The sequence below is a fragment of the Hyaloscypha bicolor genome (genome assembly GCF_002865645.1).
Source record: "Hyaloscypha bicolor E unplaced genomic scaffold K444scaffold_55, whole genome shotgun sequence".
Classification (NCBI taxonomy): domain Eukaryota; kingdom Fungi; phylum Ascomycota; class Leotiomycetes; order Helotiales; family Hyaloscyphaceae; genus Hyaloscypha; species Hyaloscypha bicolor.
This window is the reverse complement of record NW_020194557.1, coordinates 298,217-322,576: the sequence shown is the minus strand read 5'-3', so window position 1 is coordinate 322,576 and position 24,360 is coordinate 298,217. Positions and strand designations below refer to the sequence as shown.

Sequence of the window (24,360 nt, the reverse complement as noted above, 5' to 3'; positions counted from 1 at the left end):
TTTAGAACTGGGTTGCTGCATGAGGCTGGGGTTGCTGTTTGACGTGTCATGCTCTTCGTGTCGTGTTTGATCTGTTGAGAACTTGAGATGTTTCCACCAATCTTGGTATTATTCCGTTTGCCAAAGTGTTGATTTTTGATTGATTGCATTGCACGGATGGTGCGGTCAAATCGCCCCCCTTTCTCCTTTTCTGCACGTTGCCGGATAGGATACGCACAGTGTGTTCGCTGATGTTTCAGATAATGCTTCTACACGTGGGGCTGACTAAGACAATCGGCTCTCGGTGAAGGGGCTGTGTCATGTGAAGCCGTCATCACGTGTGGCGAAGCATCGAGAGAAGTTTCTCGACCTCGGGAAGGCAAGCATGAGCTTGAGAATCCTTCCAATCAGTAGAGGGGGCAATGTTTTTCATACCAACCCTGAGAGTCGTGTTCCTTGACGTTTTCCGTCTCCGGCTCGTCGGTGTAAATAACATGCCCTCTCCCGTTCCGCAACATCTCACGATGTCCTTCACTCTCTTTCGCCGGATAAAATTCCGCTGGACTCGGTCCCTAGGCGAATAAACTATACTCTCTCCCTGCTATTTGCAACAAAGCTATGCCGTCCCAGTTTCGTTTTGGATTTCTCCCATTTTCTTAGAACCGAATGCAACTCAATTGTGTTTTTCCGTAAGCCGTCCCGTGAACAGACTTTCTGGCGATACTCAAGCGGGATTACTGACTCTATATTCCGCGTTTGCCTTTTTGGTTCTCTGTGACTTGTCATATCATTACTCAAGGGTGATCGAGTCAATTCTTACGCAAGTCAAATACCGATGGAGTTTTTAAGAGTCTCAAGATTCTGGATATCGCAGCTTGCGAGAAGATACAACAACTCTTTCAATTTCTTGTTTCTTCTTGCATTAGATCACCAGACCTAGAGTGATTCGTACGTGGGTATCACAAACAGTACCTCTCTCATCCTGCTCGCAATTTTGCTGCACGAGACCAATGGATTCGTGATCTTGTAACAAATTCCACCCAGAATTTCGGGCGGCTGTTGTTTACTGATTATGGAACTCATGAAATATTCGCATCACTCGTTGCCTTCTCACACTGACCGAAGGAGGGGATTCTCGAATCCGCTGTACCAGTTTGTCGCGGCGCATTTCATGACCCCACTGGCGCTTGCCAGAAACCGAACGGAGCCTTTTCCGGACCTTCCTGCGGAAACGTTGGAGTTGATTTCCGGCAGACGTGCAACAAAACCCGGAACACCGAGTTTAGGTAGGTAGCACGTGGGTAGCTCCCCACTCTACCCCACGCTGGGAGTTTTGGCACTGACAGTGGAGGCTACAAGTGCTTGACTTCAAACATTGTCTCCTTAGTAATTTGAGTATGTTATATCTACGCAATGCATCTGGGGTAATGTCGTTGATCGAAGCTTCTATCTCTCGAGATAGTACTTTGTAAGCTTTCCAATTCCCGCCCAGCGGCTGTCGAAGTTTCTTCCACCAAAAAATGGAACTCCTGAAGTTCTCTCATATCAAGATGATCGGGTCTTTGACCCCTTACCAATGTTACTGGTAAGTTGTGAATGTTCCTTATATCGGTAAGGAGACCCATGACTGGGATTTGAAGGCAGGGGCCAACTATTTTGTTTTCTTTGCGTTAAAGAAATCGAAAATTCAGAAAGCGACAGAACGGTTCGAACGATCTTACATTCTGAAATGGTTGTCATTCTCTACCGGCCGGAAGGTCGTCCGGGGTATAGATCCGATGATTGTTGTCCGGAAGTCACCTTGGGCGTCCGATGTGGCAGAACCTGGGTTTGTTTATTGCAGGTTATCATAACATTCGTTGATTAGGGCAAGCTAGACTTGTGTGTGGCGGTGGAGGACGCGTGATGGCCTCTAGTGGCAGAGCTGCTCTAACGGAGTGGGTCCTAACGAAGTGAGGTGCTTGTATGGAGAGGTTATTATTTGTTCCCTAGCAGAGCCGAATACATCCCCTTTTATTACTTTCTTCTACTATTCCCTACAGCTACGTTTGATTGCTTAGTTGCAAACAAGAAGAGTTCATTTTGAAGAATAATACCAAAGCAGTGGTAGCACGACTTCACTTCGCCTCAGCGAGTCCTCGCTGCACCTCAGACAGAAAGCAAAGGGAAGGAGCCATTGGAAAATGAGTCGCACGTTGTTCAACTCCTTGAGGAAATAACGACTAATAGTATTTCCTTTGACCTTTCGCTTACAAACGATAAAAAGCGAATCTGCGCTGGCCGCCGACAGGTTGCACCTCCAAAGAGAACATTGAAAGGCTATTTCTATCGCTGCTGCCCGGATCTCGTTTTGAGAATTTTGCCCAAGCCCCGTTCGCCAGAGGACCCAACTGATTTGCTGTTAGACTGGAACATATTGCCCCAATCTTCGAGCCATGTGCAAATCACTAACACCAAGGTCGACAAGTTGACAGCAAAAGGGACGAAGTGAGATCTCGAACTCTCACGAATCAGCAGAACAGCCGTTTCTTGGTTCTCTTACTCGCTGCGCAAGGGCAAAAAGGGGGCGTGCAGCCATTTTACGCCTCAGGGCTGAAAGTAGGAGATCATCATGTGAAGGCTTCGGAACGAAGTGCCTACCTAGGCTCCCATTTTTTGTCTTAGCCTCTTATTTGATTAGGTTTTGCTCTATTTTAGAGGTCTTGCGAGCCAGGATCCTTTTTTGGCCTTCGTTCCGAGATTCGTTGTTGACTCCATCCAGCCTATTGGAAGCCGGCTTTGGCTGGAGAAATCGGTCATTGAAGGGTATTATGCGAAAAATTGGCCAGCATACTTGGAGGAGAGAATGGGTGTGCAGGTGCGAGCTATATGTGGCCATTGTCGTGAGGAGCGTGAGTTGAAGGAGGGGGGTCTGAACGATGAGGAATTAAGTGTTGAGAAGCTTATACGTGAGACGAATGAGGAGGAGTTGCAGAGACATTCAGGGAGTATCAGCAGGGAGCAGAAGATTTAATTCCATAAAGCATATAACATCGAGTCATTATAAAGCCTTTATCTCCTTCAAAAGTTGAACACAAATAAGCTCGAAGGTAGCAGAGTAATAGCCGCCCAGCTTGCCAATTGCTTCTGGCAGATACTGCTTCAAGCTCATTTTCTTATTCCTCGCGTCCACCCCTTAATACAATGCGACAATAATTCTCCCATGGAGATATTTGCCTTTGCGTTTATGCTACATTTACGTTCCGTAATAATCTTGCTGATCTTGAACATAGAGAAGTCCGCACTGCGATAATAATTTCTGCAAACCCGGGGAAGTCGAAACGGCACAGAAAACTGCGAATGCAAGAGCCTTTCCCGTGGCTGATACGGATCCGATAATTTGGTTTTGGTGACCTTTGTTGGATATTAAATGGAGGCGGTTCAAAGGAGATAAGTAGATATCTGTGGATGATATCTTGCTTCTTCCGGACTGGGGTGTTGAGTTTAACAATTGACATAGACTCAGCAATGTTGTATAAACACTATAGGTATGCACCTTCTGAATGCCCCTGGGCAGTTCAACCGATCTCATCAAGCTCTCTGTTTTGCACCTGTGGAATTTATTTACCCTTTTGTGTTTTCACAAAACGAGTCTGCCTCACGATGCAGGATCTCGTTGTAACATTAATCATTGGCGAAGCTGATGAAGTCCTGCATTAGACTAGCGCGGGCTGTGCATAAGTGAGTCTGTTGGTTTAGGACACAACCTCAATTTCTTTCGATTGCAATACGCCTTCTTCTATCAATCTATATAATTTGCTACTAGATAATCCAGTGCATTGTCTCAACGACTTGGGACTCACTAGAGATGGAGAAGCCGAATATCGAAAGCGCAGGCGAATCTTCCATCTGGCAAGGCTACAGCACACCCACCACCTCTGCCGCTCCTCAACCCCTGGCATATGATTCGAATTATCAGTCCCCTGCATTAGCAATACCTTACCATGGTCGAGCTCAGAAAGGTAGTTATCGGTCGTTGGATATACCGCTAATCCAGACACCACCACCATATCGAGAAGGAAATGGCCCTTTGACAGCTTCGCCACCACCACTTCATACCCATAACAGTTATCCGTCACTGAAGAGAGGTTTTCACCACTCAGAGGGCCTCTCTTTTGGAGAAAATTCACAAGAGTTTAGGGAAGAGGCAGCAGAAGCTCCCAAACCCGCCATTAATCAAGATCATCGACTGCTCTCCTTTGGCAAGCTGCCAGAGAAACATACTCTTATCGATAATCAGGGAAGAGTTCAACATATTGAGCTTGGAGCAGAGATCCATGGGATGTTCTTTCTCTCAGAACTCGCAACACCATCAGGAGAGGGCCTCCTGGTCCAGCCGGAACTAACCTGCTATCGCCGAAACCTCTTCCAGATTACTGGAAGCGTTACCACTCCTCGAGGGTCTATCTCACTGATCAGTGAAGGAGGAGGAAGAGTTCACATTGTCTCGATGGAAGTGGCTATCTCAGCGACGGAATCAATTGATGGAAACGTCGTCAAACTAATCGTAATTCCTTGGAAGACACCCCCGCCAAACTCCCCGGAAATTCCTTCCGGACAGGAGCATGAGCCATCACCCATACCACTCGTACCATTTGACGAGGGACCTGATGCACACAGTGACCTCACCGTGTACCCGATCGCCTACCGAAGGCTACAGTTTCGAATAGCAACCGCTAACAACGGACGAAGGCGAGAGCTACAGCAATACTTTACTCTTCATTTAAGCGTGGTCGCAACTCTCGCTAACAGGACGAAAACAAATGTGTGCGAGACGTCAACAACCCCTATCGTGGTCAGAGGTCGAAGTCCGAGGAATTTCCAAGCTCGAAAGGAGATCCCTCTCGTTGGATCATCTTCGGCCAGAAGACAGCAACCAGAACCACATTTTTCTACGAATATTCTGCCGGGCGATGAAATAATCGCCCCTCCACCCAAGAAACCGAAATGTGATGATCCTGAAGTTACCACAAAAGCTTTTCTCAGGGACATACCCGACTATACAGCCACCGAGCCGGCATCTGCTAAGTTTGCCCGTCCTTTGGCTGATAACCTTAGCCAAAGAAGTCACAACGATTCCATGGTATTTGAGGTTGCATCTTCTGATCACTCGCTCCAACTTAGGTCGAGATATGGACGCCTGGAGAGTATAGATGGATTTGATGATCTATCGAATTTATCTATTAAAGAGGCCAAAAGTTCCACGCCTAACGATGACTCAGAGTACGAGATCCTGGCCGCTTCGACCGAACCTCAGCGGCCCCCAAATTCTTCTCTGAACGGTAGGTTAAGTCTCCTTAAGATGTCATGTAGTATAGGGAATAGATTCCGAAGACTTTGGAGGCCGAAGGTTGGGAGTGATTCACAGAGGATTGAATGGACGTGTGTAAGTAAACTCTCTGCTATATTGACAATTTTTGAAAGCACTACTTACTTTCCTCATGCAGGGATGTGGACACGAGCTATATGCAGACTTCAATGTTTTCAACGAGACCGTGAACGAATTGGCGGCAATCCTTCAACTCCCGATCTCTTCCTCATCGTGCACGAATGAGTCTTACCATATGAGCGAGCTTCATGGCGTCCAAGTACCCATACCAGCACACGCTCCTTCACGAACATCATTTGATTCGACGGATTCTAGTTCTGGAGCTTCTTTATCAACGCTCTTAGGATCAACGTCATCCATGAGCAGTAATCTCAGCTCCACTTTCCCGAGGCAGTCATACCTGGAGCTTTGCATCAATACTGGGGAGTATACAAAGACCTTGCGCGAGATTGACTTGAGAAATGTTGGTTGTGATGGCGAGCTATTCAAGGAGATCAGAAATGAATATTCCAGGGCGCGGAATTTCAAATCGAGTTTTTGGCTTCTCAGGCCTTCCGGCGTGCATTTTGTTCGAGTAAGTATATGTCTCACAAATGACCACGTGCAATTATTGATTTTTCTTCCCCATAGTTCGCAGTCGAGGACCCACTCCGTGTCGGCATCTTACAAAAGCCACTTTCCATCCCCCCACAATGCGAAGTCGACGCAAAGCACTACTCCTACTCCCCATGTCCCCTACAAGACCCTCCCATACCACAAGACACATTCCTCCACTATCTCTCATGCACTACTTCCAACCCGAAATCCGCGTGGATGCCTCGTTTGCCGAAGAAGCTCGATCCTAGTATCATGCGCTTTACTGGCGCCGTAAACTACGGTTGGGGAATACATATTACTGAAGGTCCAAATTATATTGCAATTGGAGTTATTAATCTTCTTATGATGGTTGTTAGTGGACTTGTAGCATTTCTTTGGAAGTATTTTATGCATGATTTTCAAGGTGCGTTTGGGTTTGCTGGGTGGATTGTAGCTGTTGTAAATGGGATTTTGGTATTATGTATTGCCATGTGGCGCCTTGAATAGAGTTTTCCTTTGTTAAAAATGGAGGGTTTTAAATGAATTTCTAAATTCAGAGAAGCTAACATCTAATCCATACAAATTGGCAATAGATACTTCTTCCAAAGCGAGTGTTTCCTAGGTCATGCCAATCTTGATGGTCTTCGCATGCAAAAATTCCTTCAATCCGTAATGGCCACCTTCTTGCCTTTCCAGCCTCCAAATGCCGAATTTGTATCAAATTCACGGTACCGTAGGTGTTACGGCATAGCAAGGAGCACGGTATCGTAATTGGTACGGTACTGTACATGATCTTGGTATGGTACATTCGAGGCGATGGAAACACTCATATATTGAGGGGCGTTGAGTGTTGATGGTTACCCCTTGAGAAGCTGCACATCGGTTCGTACTCGTGGTCCCGACCTAATTACCCATAGGATCGTACTCATAAAATCGCAATCTACAGCGGCGAACAAGGAGGAATGACTAACTATTGCAATGTTGATTTGTAGTTCCCTCACAGTGGCGTGTTTGATCTAGGCGGAAACACATTTCTTAGAGCTGTTTGTCGCAGCCTTACTCCTCCCTAGCTCCTTCGTTGGTCAACCGAGGACTGCCTCTAGTTCTAGCGAGTTGAAAAGTCGTCTACTGCCTCACATTTTCTTAAGAAGTGCTACCGTGTCCTGGGTACTACCACCGACCTCGGATAACCTCGATCAGTCGCTCCAGATCCTGGGATGTGTCAGTCACCGCGCCACCCGTGGACGCAAAGGCGGGCCGTTCATGGGACGAGGTCCATGCTACGCTCCCTCATCGGAGTAAAGGCTTGCAGTGCGCTATTCGACGAACGTCACCGCGCCTACTGCCTGCCACCCTCGTTCAAATAGGCAACTCCACTTTCAGGACGGCGTCCCGCCCTCAAAGCAATACTCAACATGGTAGAGCTTGGGAATCAGGGTGCACGAGAGGGGTGGAGACGAATACTTCTAGGCCCCATTGTGAACAATGAACTAGTCAATTGAACACACTTCTAGCAATAAAACCTTGCAGTATATTCTCTTCCTAAAAAATTCTATCCTCCCAATGAAATGTAAACCGGTTTTACCACTTGCTGCGAAGATCGCGGGAAAGGACATCAGTATTATCTCCGGCAAACCTTTCTTGACCTTTCAATGACCCACTGCCCCGCGGCCCTCGCTGAATGACTTGGAGCTTCCCAGTGGCCGAGCTCCTTGTTGCCGCAATAATTTCCATCACAGTAGCTTGATAATGCTTCAATAACGCCTCACTATCCTTCTCCCACTTCGATATCCCGTCAGAGATAGACACTTCTTGTATATTTCGTGGTTCAAAAGAGCCCCTCAAATGCTCAGCAAATATGAAGTACGACGTTTGATTTACCCAGAGTCTCCGATATACCTCGTCCATGTCTATCGGTTGACGTGTCTCCTTAGCGCGTGTCTTCAAGTAGAAGATGGCATTTTGTGAAATTCGCCGGCCTCCCATCTCGATGTGAAGTGGCCCGACAGTAGATGAGAGTCCCCTGGTGACTCTCAGGGCCTCAAGCAAGGTACAGTTATCTGTTCCGCTATTCTCTTGTGCCTTCTCCAGGTTTTCCTTCGATCTTGGAACGTCCTTAGAAGTGTTCGCCATCTCGGCATCGTCGTGCTGAGCGTCAAGGTTCACTGCCTGCTTTAGATAACCATCACTTTCAGAGCGCACCAGGAACTTCAACCCGCCGAAATTGTACAGTATAATGCGTTGGTGGGAAGCTGAGCCCTTCACATCAGGTTCCCATATCGTATGCGCTTCCAGAAATGAATGCCCGTATCCGCATACGTTAGGGATCAGAGCTGTAGGGGACCTCTCCTTGCGTATAAAGAAAATAGTGTCTCAGGCCTTGGCAAATCTCGTAAGCTCCTTAATCGATCGGTCCGGGGACCTCATGGAAAGGAGATAAAAGGGAGTCTACCTGGCTTCCGAAAGGTAGACTCACAATTCCGCTCGGCCTCGTACACAACCAACATGTCGTCTCAAGAGGACCAAGACCAAGCGATGGTTGAAGCCGGTCAACACCTTGACGGCGCTCGGCTTGATGTGGGCTCGTATTTGGATTCCGTTTTGCCAGAATGCAGTCACTTGATGAAAAAGTCTTCGGCCTGCTCGTCCCCTTGCTCTATTCCTTTCACTGCTTCCCCATACATGATTTCTGGAACCTTGGCTTCGCCAATGAGGATGTGATGGTCTTCGATTTGACGAAGGATAACGGGAACAGAGCAACCCTGGAGAACACAGACTTTGTCTCCCGGGACGAGATTGCTCGGACCCAATCCATATGTCACGTCGTCTTCTTCATTAGCAGAGTTTCGACCATTTATATGAAAGCATGAAAACATGCTTCGACCACAATGCTCGAAAATAAGCTTTGTGGCCGGAGGAAGGGAAAGTTGATGAAAGGGTATGATGTCCATCAGCCAAAGAAGCAAGCATAGGACGCCAAGGTCGTTTGGGGTTCCTAGGTTGAATGCTTTGATAAACGCGATTCGCTTCACCGGACTCTGCGGTTTGAGAAGTTGCCATAGTCCCCGGAAGTGATTCATGAATTCGGAGATATGCCGTCCCCCTGGATCCGCGAAAAGCTCTTTTACTTTGTCTTCTCCTCTTATCGGTTCTGGTACCACCGGAGGAGCTACGAACTTGACAATGAAAACGGTTCTCCCGTGTACCTGTAGTGTCCTGCTATGGTCAAGAAGACTAAAAGTCAAGGGTAGAGATGCTGAAGCCCTCCATACCCTTCTTTCAATCAGGGGTATCTCGATCCTCGGTTGGGGCTTTGTGTATTTGCCTGAACACAGAAATTTTCTGGAATCCATACCCAAGAGGGTACATCAATACTCGCACCGAATATGCTTTTTCGCTTAAACATAATATCGAGTGTTTTAGCTTCCATGAACAACAAAGGCATTATCTGTGTAAGGATATCTGGCAGCTCTTTATAATAGTCCACGGTTATGAGCCTCCTAACCTCCGGAGAAAAGCAGTTGTACAATCCAAATATTAGGTCTCTTGGATCCGTTGCCGTCCTCTGGTGGGCGAAACTCATCCAGTCGGTCAGAGTGAGATACTCTCCACGGTGCGCTGATCCGCATGGGACGAGTAGAGTTTCGACGTCGTTCTTCAGGTTTGGTAAGCTCCTAAGAAGTTTAAGACGCACGGAGTCTAGCCTTACAGCCAAGTGCTCCCAATTAGTCTGGAAATTGTCATTTACGATGTCAATCATTGTCGGTAAAAATCGAATGAAGCCTGAATAGGAAACACAATAGGATTGATATAGTAAAACCGCATTGCGAGAGTACATTATCTCTTGGAGAACCTACTTAAGTCAGCTTCTGGTCGATGCGAATACTTGACTGTTGCCATGAAACGGTGAGGGGTTAGGCTGAAACTACTCGAAGATGGGTACTATACGATTGGGTATAGGTTAACCCTTCTGGGGTGGTTCTCGCCTTTTCGAGCTCCAAGGTCGATCGGACCGTACAACTTACCCATACTCGCATCCAATACGGCAGGAGAAAGACAAAGAAGAGACCAAGACCGATCTTAAGGCGTGCATCCAAGTCGATTCCTGAGAACTTCTCGCAAATCCGCTTATTGTCGATGGCCTCGCCCTGAATTTTGGGAACACAGTCTTGCGCAAAGTTGAATAATAGGCTCAAACTTTCGTCTATGTCGTCTTTCATCCGATCTTCTAGGCTTAAGCAGATGAGCGCACAGGATGCCCTCGAGTAGATGGTGCACAATCGCATAACTTGGACGTTTATTTCCGGGATATTTACTTGATTGATAGACAAGGCATCAATCCATACTGTGCGGTCTTTATCGGGAGAGCGAAGACGCGACAAGGCGAAAAACAAGTTCCTAGTGACGTGCCACGCCATTCCGTTGAGTTCTATCATTTGGTAGTCATCTTGGCAACCCCCTAAGAACGAGACTTAGCGCCCTACATACCATAAAGAAGGATTAAGACTTACAAACATAGGGTAATGCTTCATAATCGGGTAAATTGTCGCCTGAAACGATGGAGAGAGAGCATGAGATGGGAGCTTCATCGCTGCGGCAGTGAATAGTAACCAAGCGTATTTCGTCATCATTAATTGGCGTATATACGGTCTTTGATGCCGGCGCATTCAGTCTTTCGAGCGTTATGATGCCCCTTGGGCCTGAAGTGGCGGCCGTATCAGGCTGTCTTCTTGTGTATGACGGAGATTGCTCGTGTTGAATTAGCTAGCTTGGCTAGTATTCATTCCTTCCACTCCAGGTTCTACCACTAATTCAGTTCGTCCGATTATTGGGTATTACTTACGTACGAACACACCAATCGTTTATTAGTATCGCCATTCGATTACGTTCCTTAAACGTACGTTCAGGAATCAGATTGGTAAATCGTTCCCACCACCAAGTAAGTGCGGGGTAAATCACATGGTGGGGTGGAAATCAGGAATATAGCTAGGGAACCCATTCCCTCTGTTTTTTATGGAATCACTCTCCTGTATCTAGTCAAAACTAGTCATTCTACAGATTGTCAATCTCCAACATATCGATTTTCCACCGATAAATCGATCCCAGTTCAATAGCTCGTCCAAGAGTATTATCAATGCAGGGGCGAGTGCATAATTGTGGGCGAATAGTTTTGAGACTGGAGGCATCCTGAGAGATTTGGCTCGTTTCAGAGGTGAATCTAAATCGCACTAGCAAACAGTAAAGTCGCGTCAGAACTGGTACTCTAATGAAACCAAGAGGGGGGGTGTCTCTTATCAAGTGATGCGGGAACGCTGCAAATACGAGAAAGCCTCCTAGCACAACACCCGGCCTCACCATAGGCCCCCCTAAGATATCTGGCAACAAGCGTGAGGGCCGTGTGCGGAGAACATAATCGAAGTCCAAAACCAGAAACCGATTCTGCAAGCGACTGTACAAACAAGTGGTGCGTACAAACTGAATGGTGTGTACTCACCAACTGGAATAGGCAGGCCAGATCATCTTATTTGGATGGTCTCCATCAAGGTAATGCTTGGGTATGCTATCTGTTTATCGTTGCCAATGATCAATTTTATCAGCTATCCTCTATTCAAAATACAGCTTATCCCGAGCGCTAGCAAAATACTCGTGGCCTCTGTATTAATTATTCCTCCTGCCTGTTCTGTTTTACTCTTTGAACGCGAGCAGCTGCCACTTTTACGAAGTATCTGAGCCGAGGGTGGGCAAACCTGTTCTCCAAGCATCGGAAATTCTTCGCATCCTCGTGAAAGGAGTAACGCAGGGGTGAGGAAACACGGTGGAATTACGCCCCTCTGAGGTTAGAAGGTTTCACTGGCCAACCGCCCAGACCACCCAACCGCCCAAAATCGCTGTTTTCCAAAAATCATAATTCAACACCTACATAATATTTTACTATCAAATCAACTGTTTTCTAAAGCTTTTTTAGCCCCTCAACATGTCTGTAAAGAAATATCACCATACCGAATTCGCGGACAATCCCAACGAGCTCTCAGGGAGCGTGCGATTATAGACGGCTCACGATGATATCTCGATTACAAGAAGACTAAATCCATTGGGAAATGTACGAGAGTATGGAATTGCATACGAAACCCTTTGAGATCGAATTAATGGAGCAAAACCAAAGGTATAAGATGCAAAGGCAAGATAGCGTTTATTAGTAAGGCAAGAAGTAGCTAGCTAATTAAAAGGAGGCATAAAGTTTACTATATAATAGCGAATTCGATTAATATACGAGTTTTTATAATTGAAAATTCGAATAGTACCTAAATTATAATTGAATATTTATATGGTGTGAGCGATTCTTTGCCCCAAGAATTAGGTACCCAAATTTAGGCTTGTTACCCCATTAAATGCAAGTTACTAATTCTTACCCTAAAGAAAATTTAATAAGAAGTGTTATTATAATAATGCAAAAAACCTTCTAATATACTCTCTTATATTAAGCCATATATAAATAAAGATTGAGGACGTTATATAAGATATTTAATTAATTATATCGGAATTAGTAAAGGATGGGAATGGTGCAGGTGGGGTAAAAATTAGTAGGAAAATGCCGAAAATGCTACTAAATAAATAATTTTAGTAACACCGTATAGTTTTAAAGTAATATATAGCTATTAGGGGATTGAGAATACTATAAAGTATTAGTATTTAATAGGAATCATAATTTTATTAAGGCGTTGATTAAATATTAAGATTTTTAGGTTGGGCGGTTGAGTAGTTTGGGCGGTTGGCCAGTGAACTCTTCTACACAAGAAGCGCCACCTGCGCGATTTTTATTCTAGCACGCGATTATATAATCGCTCTCTTGTCTCGAAACTTCCTAACTCCTCCACTTCGGCGGTAGAAATCAATAAGATAGCTTCATTATTCACATTGCGGATAACAGGACCTTTTACCTCGCAGCTCCCGCTACTAATCGGCATTGAGGTCCTTATAATCGTCACCTTTGTCCTCTCCATTCTCACCTTATTCGCTAGCACCTCGACAGGTTTACTCAGACAATCTGCAATTATAACTGTACCGTAGTCCCTAGTAGCCCAATCTACAAGACTAACTATAGCTCATATCTTATATAGTTTAATACTAGCGCTCTCTCCTGCAAGCAGCCTAGACTAGTACGAAGTCAACTACTTATCTATATGCTCTAGTATGTGGAATACAAATGCCACTAATGCCAATAAGAACCAAAGCACAAGTATATGTGTCTGTCAGAAAGCCGGCTATACTTTCTCGCTAGCGCAGAGTAGCAATGCCGCACACCTGCCGCCATTAGATTCGTTATACGGCACACTTGACACCAAGACGCCGCTAGTCCTGCTTACAATCGGTATTGCCTTAGCTAGTGTCTCTTTGCTCTCTTTATTATACGGCGTTGTCGTTCTATTAGTTACGAGCACACCACCGGTACTCGTCTTCCGCGTCGGCTACCTGGCTAGCGTACCCACGGTCATTCTCCTTACGATCTCCTCGGCGAAGATTACAGCGCTAGCCGACAAGATAACAGGGCCTAAAGACATTAGTGCTAGGGTAATGACCCACGCATGGATGGGGTGGGCTTTCTATGTCTCGACGTGGTTGGCTGCGGGCTTTATGTGGGCTGCTTTGGGCTTCAGTATCGCGGGGGCGTTTAAGATCGCCCATGTACTGGAAGTCCGGAAGTCGAATACCTTACGTGTTCGAGTGGATAAGGCAGGATATTAAAGAAAATATCTGCTCAAGTTGGCTCAGGCGAGTCTTTTGGCTGAGCCGAGGGTGAGCTGAGAGTGATAGGTTGCTTGTACAAGTTGACAGTTGCAGGATACAAATTTGTTTTGATTCTGGAATGGGAAAAGATGCTCATGCCAATGATGCGTATTCCACAACTGTGCCATGTATACTTCTTGTTACAAGAAGACTCTTGGTTCCTCTCGGAACTTGAGGCGATGGCTGTAACAAGAACGAAATTCACGATACAGCATATCCCAGGGCGGTATTTCCTCCTTATCCACTCTCTTCCCAATCCACCCAGCATCAACCGCACGGTCAAGCCGGACTAAGCGTTCGCTGAGTGGCGTATCGGGCCAACCTTGATAGTCGAGAAATGCGGAAATCTTTGAGAATTCGAAAATCTTATGATAATAGATGTCGCCAGTTTTGCCGTGGTCCTCCATCCATTGAACCAACTCCTGACACACCATCTGCATATCTACATAGGAGAGATCTTGAAATTGCGCCTGTAATATTTTCACATCCTTCTCCACCTCAAAGCGCTCGCCTTCACCCTCGTCCTCGTCGTCGTCGTCGCCCTCCTCCCTGTCCTCTTGAATCTTGGGCTCAAATGGAGGTTGGTCTGGCATGGCGTGATACTCGCAGTGCCGTTCACTGATGTAGCAAAATACGCAGTCCCGCATGATAGCTCCTGTGGACTTCCGCGCCGTTGGAAAGGTGACGAATTTTTGAAAAGAAGTGTGTACATATGACAGCCGAGGCCCGTAAGGGGGGTTATTGTAGAAGAACTCGCGGAAGAAGTTATAGAATGGAATGGTCTTGTTGGTGAGAAGGTCGGTGTCTTGCCAAGCAGGGCTGTCGGGGCCCTCATCATCGAATTCCGAGTTGGGTGTCAAGGCACTGCTACGCGGTTGGATTTCGACGGCTTCGAAAGGGTCGAGGACTTGGGGTAAAGTAGAGCTAGTGAGAGTCGCTGCTAGGGCTATTGACTGTATGGGGGCAGGATCAGACTGAATCGACTTGATAATATCGGGTAGAGGCCCATAGCTTCTATCGAACTCGAGGTATCTGTCGGCCGAGAAGGTTATCACAGCAAGAGTGAACTTCTGCGCCTTCAGTTTCTTGAGAACGTCGCACTCTGGCCAATGTAAGTCAATGTCCTCAGCCCGCATTTTGGGAATCGCGTCTTCCTTGGGAGTACCGTTTGCGTTCCATTCAGTTGCGTCGAGCCATGAGAAAGTGCGATCGCTCCACAGCCCCATATGGCGTATGCCCCAGGAGACAACGATACGAAGGTGCAGCAGACCAGGGAACTGCATGATGCTGGTGATGATCTCTCGGTAGCCGGCAATGTCTTCGCCTTGGACATTTAGCGTGTCCCATATGTCCAGGTACCGCACCATCGCACAACCTTCCTTGCCCAGGAACTTAACCAGGCGTGGGAGGGCGGGAAGCCACTCTATCGTGATGACACGGTTGCTGAAGAGGATGAACATTGCCTCGTGACGCAACTGTCGCGAGGTTTGCAACAACGCCGTCGACAACCAGAACTTGAGCTCCACATTCTCACTGCCGAGGAGGATTCTTTGCATTGCTATGCCATCACGATTTTGGAACGGAGCATAGCTTTCCTTGGGGCGCCTCACCTCCTCATCTCTATCAAAATAATGTATGTATATGCGGTTTCGGATTTCGGGGGGCAGGTGAAGGAGAGAGTCGGTTCTATCCGGATAGCGGGTTAGTGTTACGACCTTTCCTCCTCGAGGCTTGACAAGGAAGAGTTGTGGATAGAGTGCAGAAATCCCGCCCGGGAATCTGGCCAGCCATGCATCTGCAGCAGTCTCGTCTTCCCAATACCCCTCGTCTGCGCATCCCTCGTCTGGGAGCGAACATGCCTCCTCATCACTGTCTTCTGAGGCTGAGGTGCCTTCGTCGTCCCAGGTGCCAGTGGAGTCGGAGTCGGAGGCATCGGGGGCGTTCGAGAGCCCGAAGGGCAGCAGTAACTGCGGAGCTGGAGGTGGATTATTCATAGTGAAGCGCGTTGATATGACATAGATTCGTTGTGAGAGTCGATGTTGAAGTTGGTGTTAGAGGACGGCTCGGCGCTTCGCGAGGTGGACGCGACGCTACGCGCTCGTCAGGTGCCACAGTTCGCTTAGTGCGCCACAGCTGGGGCATGCTCAGGGGTACAGTGAAACCTCGATATAAGGATACCGAAATTGTCCCCAAAAACTAAGGATATACCGAGGTGTCCTTATAACGAGGTGTGGCACACAGCAAAATTAATCCCTGCGGGGCCAGCAGATGTATCCTTATATTGAGTATCCTTATAGCGAGGTTTCACTGTATCTGGGCAGCATTCTGCTTAGATATATAGAATATTAGAAGATAGGGCGGGAAAATAACCTGTCTGTGGTGTTAATGGAGCAAATATATTATTATAATTTGAGCTAATTAATTTAATTGTAAATATTTTATTTTATTTTTGTGACAGTGCTGGCTGGGGTTAAAGGGGGGTGGCTGTCACATGACTAGTTTGAACAAGCTAGCCGGCGTTTCAGTGGTTTTAGCTAGTATTTCCCTCCTTTTATCTCCTCCTCCTTCCCTCTCTCTCTCTCTCTCTTTCTTCTCTTTAGCTTAGTATTCTCAATACATGGGATTCTCGGATCTTTGAGCCTTGACTATTGCCTTGACCCCACTATTACAATTTTAATTTTTAAATTATTTTAATTTTAAATTTAAACTTAAATTCTCTAAGATATAATAATTTATAATAGTAATAAGAATACTTTTCATATTTTTAATACTTAAGAGTGCGTAATCTATATAAATATATTTAAAAGTTATATAAAAAAGTAATATATTAAATATAATTTATACTTTTTAAAATAGTTATCCTTCTTATATAAATTTATTATTATTTTATATATTAACTTAATTATATTCCTAAGTGCTATATTTGGAAAGTAAAGTTAATGGATTAGTATTTATTTAGTTATTAAGAAAGTGAAAAGTTGTAAAGTCGTGCTTTTGAGCGGGAATTCGGTTAGAAACTGGGTGCATGGCCCGTCATTACCCTAGTCACCCCGTGTAAAATACAACAGACAACGCGCGGAGAGACGGTAAGTTTGAAGTTGCAGGACTACAACTCTGGGGAATATTCGTATAGCCAATGAATCAGAGCCGATTGCCCCTGCTCGATGACGTGGCACACATTCAGAGTGCGTCCGGGCCAAATAATTGTATTTTATTGGATCTCGACGGCGCTTAGAAACTGGGTGCTATGCGCTGATTATCCTTATCGTGCGTCAGGACTTGCACTAAAGCCCCTGCGTGCCTGCGGGTTTAGTGCGTATCAGCAATACGGTCAAAAATCAGTAATATGATGGTTTTTTTGGAACACCAATTTTTAGAAATTTAGTGCAAATCGCAGAAAAATATTTTACAGTTTATATGGAGTTCACACTATAATTAATAAATAAAATTCTCTTACTTTCACATTGCATATGCGTACAGTAAAAAATGGTAGAAATATTACATACTTTACCTTATCAGCGACCCCCCACCAAAAACCCCCCAAAAATGCTACGATTCTAAGAAATTAATTAATTTCACAACTACTATGTCCTAATTCGTATACCTAATAATTGTCTCCTTCCTATTAGCATCTAATCTAACCATATTACCAAAGCCATTATTATAAAATAAAGGGCGAGGGGGGGGTGACGTGATAAAACCAAGCGATCTAGCCAACATTTATTGTGCCCAGACATAGTGGGTAAACGCGCTCTCCACAAGAATCTTATTAGCTATCGCCCGAACCGATTTGAGATTAGCTTTATGGCTTAAATAGACCAAGAAATCGATAAACTGCTTGAGGCCCTCCTCCAGGTTAAGATTAAGTGTTTTGTTATAGCCCCCTTTGGTGTTTTGTGGTTTTTGTCTTGCTAAACGCGCTTTCCAGAGTCGATATTTTACTCTAAATTTCGCGCAATTACACACTTTTTGACGTGTGGGCTTTTGGCATAAACATCGGAGGCCTAGGTTATCCTTTTCTCTTCTTCTGGGTCGAATTTGGCCATGGTATTGATATTTAATTAATTAAAGACGATAAATGGGGGGGGGGGGGGGGAAACGACCATATTGCTAATTTTCGACCGTATTGCTGTACCGCACGATTAGTCACCTAGTGCAAAAATATGCAAGCCTTTAAGTAGTCCTGTCACGGCCTGGACAAGCTGTGGAAGTGGAAATGTGTGTGTTTTGGTAAATATATGTATGAATGATGGTGCCCTAATGGCGGTGAAGAAGCTATATATACACCTGTGCGCAGCACGTGACAAGTCCACTCATTTCTCGCTCCCATGAACAGAATCATCCATTCAATATGACGACGGGCAAGTTTATTTCGCAACTCGAGGCTTTAATCAAGAAACTCGAGTCGTCGGTTCAGAGCCTTCGGTGCTCGAGTTTTCATCCCTCAAAAGATCAATATCAGGCCTTCCAGGGATTGGGCGTGAGGCTTACCGCGTGTGCGACCAATCTTCCGATAGAGATCGAAGCTCTCAAAAACAGACTAGCAGAACCGTCTGTTGAAGAAGGCAAAACCTCATAGCCCAGGCACAGTCAGAGAAGAGAGATTTCATAACTACCGCCCAATTGAAGAACCGAGTAACATTCGCGAGGAACATAACCTATTTCTTTGATTGCCAGAGGGATTCGGTCGTCGATTCAGACGCAACCAAGGCGAGGAAACAATTAACCCGGGAAAGATGTGAGCGCATTTGTACCTTAAGTCCCGATGGATTAATTACCTGGGCAGTGGCCTTCATGCCTACTATGTGGACAGCAAATTTGATGTCAAAGGATACCTTTGATTACGTATTCGAGCATATTGAGCCAGACTCCTCCCCAGTGTGGCCACCCGACATATACCATATCTTAAGTGGTTTAGGAGCTGAAGAGCCATTGCAAGGATCTCACAAATACCATAGGTTTCTCAAAGGTAAGTTCTGCTCTAGGGAGATAAGTTAGCAGGTAACTGATGAATTACTAGCTGCTGAGGACGAAAAGAAAAATTCGCAGAGTTCGAACCAGCCAAGAAAACGGAGGTGTGTTGTAGATGGACCTACACCGGAGGGTGAACCATCGTCGGCAGTGCAGACTAGTGATTTGGCTACTCGGCCTCCAGCCGCCCAGTATACCTCCGGGAGGGGTATGTCACTCGATCGGGTTTTAACTGTTAGCAACGCTGACTCTATATAGTTCAATTGCCAGGCCTACGACAGATGGCTCTTGTTCCATCATCCTTGAATCACGGTATATAATAATACCCCTTTGCATTCGGACACGACTGATTAGCGACAGACCAAACACAGGATCGGGAAGAATTAACCACCGGTAGTGGGTATGATGGCACTTTCGACGTTAATAGACAGCGGCATCCGCCGCTACATCTATACAAGGAAAACAGAGGTGAGGAGAAGCTTTGGATATATACAAGGGGGCAATGCTAATAATCTATCAACAGAAATGAAGGATATGTACACAAATGCGCTCGCTAGCAACATATCGAAAATGCCAGAGCCATTCAGAACAGCCATTCAGAATAGCCGGCTGTGGAAATGGGAAAGAAGTCAAAATATGGAGAGGACAGGATGCTGGCCAATTTTGTTCCCGAAGGATCACACACAAGATGTCTCCTTTACCATCTGGTGTAGTCACAACGACGGATACTATCTAACCGATTTCTTCGGGACACAGTTTGAAATCTCCTCCTAGCGGTCCAATTTAACGGTAGCGCCTCTGACGTAACAAGTATACCGGGCAGGAACATCATATTTCACCTATTGAGTCGTGGGGGTTTTATTGACTTCGTGTATTTTGTGCTCGCCTGTTTCCTCTTTGACGATCTCGATATAATAGCCTTTGAACCATATCGCCCTGTCGTTGGTATCATCTGGAGGGAAACGACAAGTGATGTCGAATTCATATTCTCCAGCAAGAGCGTTGTCGCCTGTCTGCGTGGATACACACGTGTTAGCCATAAGTACGTTTAAGGGAATAAATAAAATTGAAGTTAAAAAGACCTAGCCGCCATGATCACAACGAAGTGTGCCCAAGAGCCTGCCTGCTTGTGGATGCTCATCGCAAGATGAGGAAGAATGCAAGTATGAGGAACGTGACCGTCGTCTATATAATATTAGTAGCTATATAGGCTGCATGGCGGATGAAGGAAGCTTATCCTGTACTAACCTTGATCGGGAAGGGTGGTTGTGCCAGCTGGGAGAGGTAGAGTGAGGTTGCCTATTTGCGCAAAAGCCGAAGGTGAAGTTCGAGTCTTCGAAAGTCAGCGGCACTCTCTGCGCCTTTGATAGAATACGATAGAATATGCTAAGTGCGATAGATGGAATGAGACAGAGTGAAGGCGCGCGGCGAGGGAAGAAATGAGTCCGATGAGATATATCGCCAGATGGAATGCTGATGCACGAAGGAAGTAGGGCGCAACGACTGCCCCTCAGCGGAGGTGGGACGGAGTCTATTGGAGCTGAGCAGAGCTGATCGAGCAGAGCAACTGAGTCATCGTTGTCGCTCGGAAACAAAGGCGTCTGATCTCTTGCTTGCAAGTCAAGAGGTTGTAAACATCCCGGCGCAGTTAGGCTTCAACGCCTCCGAATGCTTTCAGGCTGTGCACTACTTCGTACGCTTCGGTCGCGCAAAACGTTTCTAGAAAGTTAACAATTTGGGATTCCTACATACCTTGCGCCAAATCGAATCTCCAGAGCACCCTCAAACAATTAAGGGTGTCCAGAATTTGCACGATCTACTATGCGCCACACAACGGTAGCAAAATCCTTCGCATGCGTGGAGAACGCTGTGCCGAGGATTGCACCAAGCGTCATCTTCAAGTTCGAAGTCCTATCGCATGGAAGCCATGTCCTGGTGTGCCTGACCCCATCTACTGGCTAGATCCAAGGTCCGAGGAACATATCTGAGGGATTAGGGTTTCGACATAAGGTTGATGACATGCCTGATACTTGCACTTCAAACGTGAGTTCTTGGCTGCCTGCAAGCAGTAGATACTTGACAGCAAGAAAACAGTTGACAATAGCCTTATTGCTGAAGTAGAGCAGGAGAGCTAAAGGTGGGAAGGATGATTTATGAAAGATCTTGTTAGCTACATGTGGGTGTCTCCTCGAGTTGGGCGACGAGATTAGGAAAGGGAAGTAAGATCTTACTTGGGAAGCATTCCTTGAAGCGTTGGGCGCCGCAAGGACTCCAAGAATACTTTGCATTTATAGGTCAACCTGAGTTGAGGCCCCGTAGACGTGGTTGCTGACAGCGGAGGATTTCACTCCACAAAACCATCTACTGATCTCAGAAGTCCGCTGATGGACGCAGCGTTTACTCATTGAGAAAGCCCAAGGAAGTATAAAGATGACACATGAGGACACTAAATGGGCAGTAGATTGCAAGGATCGAGTGTATCAACCTTACGTGCCAGGTGCTCCCTTCGCGCCAAACGAGAAAGGCAAAAACTTTTAACTGGCAAGTGATATGCTGAGCGAAAGTATGCTAAATCAGAAAAGTTTCTCGGTTTGTTATTAATTATCGTACTACTGTCACTTGCTCCGACTTTCAGCCAACGCAAACTCCATGCTCAAGAACTTCGTTTGAGAGCTAAGCAAAAACGCAATTCGTACTTTATATTTACAGAAGGTGCAGAGGCCAATAGAGAAAAATATAGATGGAGCGGCTTCCTCCAATCAGCATTCTCTCCAATTGGAATTTGGTGTCGTGGTAATTATCAACTTCTGATCCCGTCTAGGCTATATACTCGGAGTAAACCCTCCGAAAGCCTCACAGTGAGCAAAGTGGTGTTAGAGATGTTTGCAGAAGGAGGGAGCTGAGGATGAGGAGGATGTGGTTGCTCCTTCCTCAATGCCCGCCCAACCCCTTAATGAACTACGACCACCACCTACCCAAAAAGAAAAGAACACACACCTCGCTTAAATCTCGACATGCAACGAATGAGGAAAAGTTCGTGCCAGTGCACTACAGCGCTCCTCGCTGAAGGTCCGTTGTGTAACGAAAACAAACTCCCTCTTTGCATGACACGTTCAGGGGTTTGCTCGTTAAGCGAGCCCCTATGCCCACGTGAGAAGAGGTAGCCGAAGTTGACTGCTCCGGAAAGAAAACGAATCCCAGCCACTGAAACGGTACTGGGAGAATTTTGGGTTGGGTGGTGGGCATGGATGAGTATGAGCAAATATGTTTTGAGATTCAAGTTTTAAATGCTTGGTTTAAATCATCGACGAAGTTGGAAGCCCAACTCCTCCCACCTGACTTGCCTCCCCTTTCCCTTCCATTTTTCAATGCCCTCTATCTCCGTGAAAGATGATAGTATGATCGTATCCTACACATCTCCCTTCTACACATCTCCCTTCTACACATCTCTCTTCCACACATCTCTCCTTTCACCATCTAAACAGGTGTAGCACACCCAAAACTCGTCGCTACACTCGCACCATTGAATGCACTAATCAATCCCAAACAACTCGAATAAATGCCGAGAGCCGCCGTACACAGCGCCCCAAGAAAATTAAAAGAAATTAAACGCATTCAAATGCCACTTAACCTTAAAACCTCTCACCCACCTCTTAACACCCGTGTCGATCCGATTATAAGTCCTGGTAGCCGGGTCGAAGGATTCCTCGGGCACCATGGCGTCTTTCTGGATCTGGAAACCGAAGGCGAGGATCGCGGGGAAAGTGTACGTGAATTGCAGGATACAGACCGCACCCACGAGCCCCGAGATGTAGGAGAATTGCGGAATGGCGGCACAGACTACCCAGGCTAAAGCCCAGTAGGCGGGAACGAGAGCGACCCAGAGGAATTTTCCGGTTTTAGTGGTGAGGGGTGGGGCGTGGAGGAGTTCTTGGAAGACTTCGACGTAGGCGACTTTTATACCGATGTTGCCGTAGAGGCAAGCTGCGATGAGGCCGGTGACGATGTTCATGATGTTGGTTGCTGTTTGCCAGTTGTACGGGGAGAGACCTTGCATGACGGGATTGAAGGCGTATTGGCCTTGATAGCTGTAGACGAAAACGCCGAAGAAGAGGTACACGACATAGATGAAAATGTCGGCGCAGAGGATCCCTTTCCAGAAGTCCCAGGGGTGTCGCATCTCAGCGAGGAAGGAGATGAAGAGCATGGCTCCTCCGTAGGAATAGACGGCTTGGTTGAGACCGTTCAAGGACTGCAACGAATTAGCAAGATGTTTCTTTGGGGGTGAAGAGAGCTCGGAGAGAGCCGGGACCATGTCTCATTCTCCCAACCAATGAAATGGGGAGCCCAGGGTATGGGACAAAGAAATAGGGTTGGTTACGCCGACGAAGCCGGAACCGCCGGAGGCCATTCCGTCAGGAGGCGTGCCGGCGTAGGTGTGGACGGGTCCTGGTCCGAAGTTCGGTCCGAAAGATGCCTCAGCCGTGGCATAATTGGGAGGAGAATTGGCTGCAACGCCCATGCTAACCATCTGTCAGAACAATACTCGGAGAGGGATCGGAGTAGCTTACGCAATAAACAGAATGAGCAAGTTGATCCATACGGCGAAATTTGCCAGCCAGCCGAATCGCTGAAGTGTTCGGATTTGGCCGACGACCATGCCAGCGGCCATGAAGATGACCAGGCACACAATGAAGCAGATGCTGGCCTTCGACACTTGAGAGATGGCTTGACCGTTGGAGAGAATGAGGATGGAAACCGTAAACAAGAGTTGGATTGCCTGCAGGATATTCACGCCGTGTCGTGCCCATCTGCCGTAAACTCGGAAGAAGCAATCTGCATAACTCTTCATAGGATATCGGTCGGAGTCCAATGCCATGAAGACTTTCCAGAGCTGGAATCCGAAGCTGTACTGGTCAGTAATAGCTTTTCTGAAAGCAAAGGCGGTACTTACTACATAGCGAAGCCACCGAAAACAGTGTACAAGGCCACACCTGGTCCGCAGCCCATCTGAGCAAATGCCCACCTGAGAGAACTCAGAAACCTTCACAAACAGTGCAATCGAAGATCTTACGGGACAGAGAAGGGACCCAAGATATCAGTGGTGATCAAGTAGAAAACACTACTCCACCCAGCAGTCCGAATAGCTCGGGAAGCATTTTTCCATTCAGAATCTGTAATCCCGCCAAGGTTGCGACGGGCGGGGATAATACCATTTTCATCGTACGCGGTCTTCTCTCCATTCGAGTTATTATCGGCTGTTGGAGAGTCAAGCGCAGTAGATTCCTTGTGGCCCTTGGAAAATCTGCTCTTGATGACGCTCTTGAAGCTCTTGGGTCCTGCAGCAGCGACAAATCTCTCATTGGCGATCTTCTCATCGGCACGAGTAATTGTTGCATAGTACACGTATTCTTCAAAAGAAACGCTCCGGTCATGGATGTTATGCGCGAGCTGTTTCTCAACAGGCTCATTGTCTCCAAATGCGGCGTGGGTTGGATCACGGGGATCGTTGCCCTCAAGGGCTAATCCGGCGTTGCTATAGAGGAGTTTAGAACGAAGAGAGGAGAGAATCAAGACCACTTACTTCATGTTTGGGGCTTGAGTTTGAGTTCAGCTTACTAGTGGCAGTTGTCATGAAAAATTTGAAAGTCACAACACAACAACGATCTCAAACCCAGAAC

At 46.5% G+C, this 24,360-nt stretch overlaps 8 protein-coding genes across 8 annotated transcripts; 3 read left to right on the top strand and 5 right to left on the bottom strand.

The window, feature by feature from the left end:
• The first annotated feature begins 3,754 nt into the window (after nucleotides 1–3,754).
• On the top strand, nucleotides 3,755–6,511 carry K444DRAFT_558655 (uncharacterized protein). Its single transcript, XM_024876836.1, has 3 exons — nucleotides 3,755–5,404; nucleotides 5,466–5,921; nucleotides 5,978–6,511. The coding sequence occupies exons 1-3, from the start codon at nucleotides 3,827–3,829 to the stop codon at nucleotides 6,428–6,430; spliced, it is 2,487 nt and encodes an 828-aa protein (XP_024738864.1). The 5' UTR covers nucleotides 3,755–3,826; the 3' UTR covers nucleotides 6,431–6,511.
• A 993-nt stretch (nucleotides 6,512–7,504) lies between these two features.
• Nucleotides 7,505–8,293, bottom strand: K444DRAFT_525617 (uncharacterized protein; the record flags this gene model as incomplete). The annotated part of the gene is made up of 2 exons (XM_024874459.1): nucleotides 7,505–8,038; nucleotides 8,090–8,293. Coding segments are annotated over 2 exons (738 nt in total), but the record flags the coding sequence as incomplete, so codon positions are not given.
• Nucleotides 8,294–8,297: 4 nt separating this feature from the next.
• K444DRAFT_359453 (uncharacterized protein) lies at nucleotides 8,298–9,556 on the bottom strand. Its single transcript, XM_024872166.1, has one exon. It carries the CDS (start codon nucleotides 9,274–9,276, stop codon nucleotides 8,539–8,541), a length of 738 nt encoding a protein of 245 aa, XP_024738862.1. The 5' UTR covers nucleotides 9,277–9,556; the 3' UTR covers nucleotides 8,298–8,538.
• Nucleotides 9,557–10,143: 587 nt separating this feature from the next.
• On the bottom strand, nucleotides 10,144–10,543 carry K444DRAFT_485653 (uncharacterized protein; the record flags this gene model as incomplete). Its single annotated transcript, XM_024873100.1, has 2 exons — nucleotides 10,144–10,382; nucleotides 10,435–10,543. Coding segments are annotated over 2 exons (348 nt in total), but the record flags the coding sequence as incomplete, so codon positions are not given.
• Nucleotides 10,544–12,814: 2,271 nt separating this feature from the next.
• K444DRAFT_359441 (uncharacterized protein) lies at nucleotides 12,815–13,757 on the top strand. Its single transcript, XM_024872165.1, has 2 exons — nucleotides 12,815–12,982; nucleotides 13,042–13,757. Exon 2 carries the CDS (start codon nucleotides 13,115–13,117, stop codon nucleotides 13,664–13,666), a length of 552 nt encoding a protein of 183 aa, XP_024738860.1. The 5' UTR covers nucleotides 12,815–12,982; nucleotides 13,042–13,114; the 3' UTR covers nucleotides 13,667–13,757.
• Nucleotides 13,722–15,749, bottom strand: K444DRAFT_611171 (uncharacterized protein). Its single transcript, XM_024879895.1, has one exon. The coding sequence runs from the start codon at nucleotides 15,700–15,702 to the stop codon at nucleotides 13,849–13,851; it is 1,854 nt and encodes a 617-aa protein (XP_024738859.1). The 5' UTR covers nucleotides 15,703–15,749; the 3' UTR covers nucleotides 13,722–13,848.
• Nucleotides 15,750–18,354: 2,605 nt separating this feature from the next.
• On the top strand, nucleotides 18,355–19,776 carry K444DRAFT_359424 (uncharacterized protein; the record flags this gene model as incomplete). The annotated part of the gene is made up of 5 exons (XM_024872164.1): nucleotides 18,355–18,677; nucleotides 18,729–18,887; nucleotides 18,938–18,991; nucleotides 19,040–19,147; nucleotides 19,203–19,776. Coding segments are annotated over 5 exons (895 nt in total), but the record flags the coding sequence as incomplete, so codon positions are not given.
• Nucleotides 19,777–22,274: 2,498 nt separating this feature from the next.
• On the bottom strand, nucleotides 22,275–24,314 carry K444DRAFT_642197 (amino acid transporter-like protein; the record flags this gene model as incomplete). The annotated part of the gene is made up of 6 exons (XM_024884708.1): nucleotides 22,275–22,931; nucleotides 23,061–23,202; nucleotides 23,251–23,586; nucleotides 23,634–23,705; nucleotides 23,754–24,201; nucleotides 24,299–24,314. 6 exons carry the CDS (start codon nucleotides 24,312–24,314, stop codon nucleotides 22,275–22,277), a joined length of 1,671 nt encoding a protein of 556 aa, XP_024738857.1.
• Between the last annotated feature and the right edge of the window lie 46 nt (nucleotides 24,315–24,360).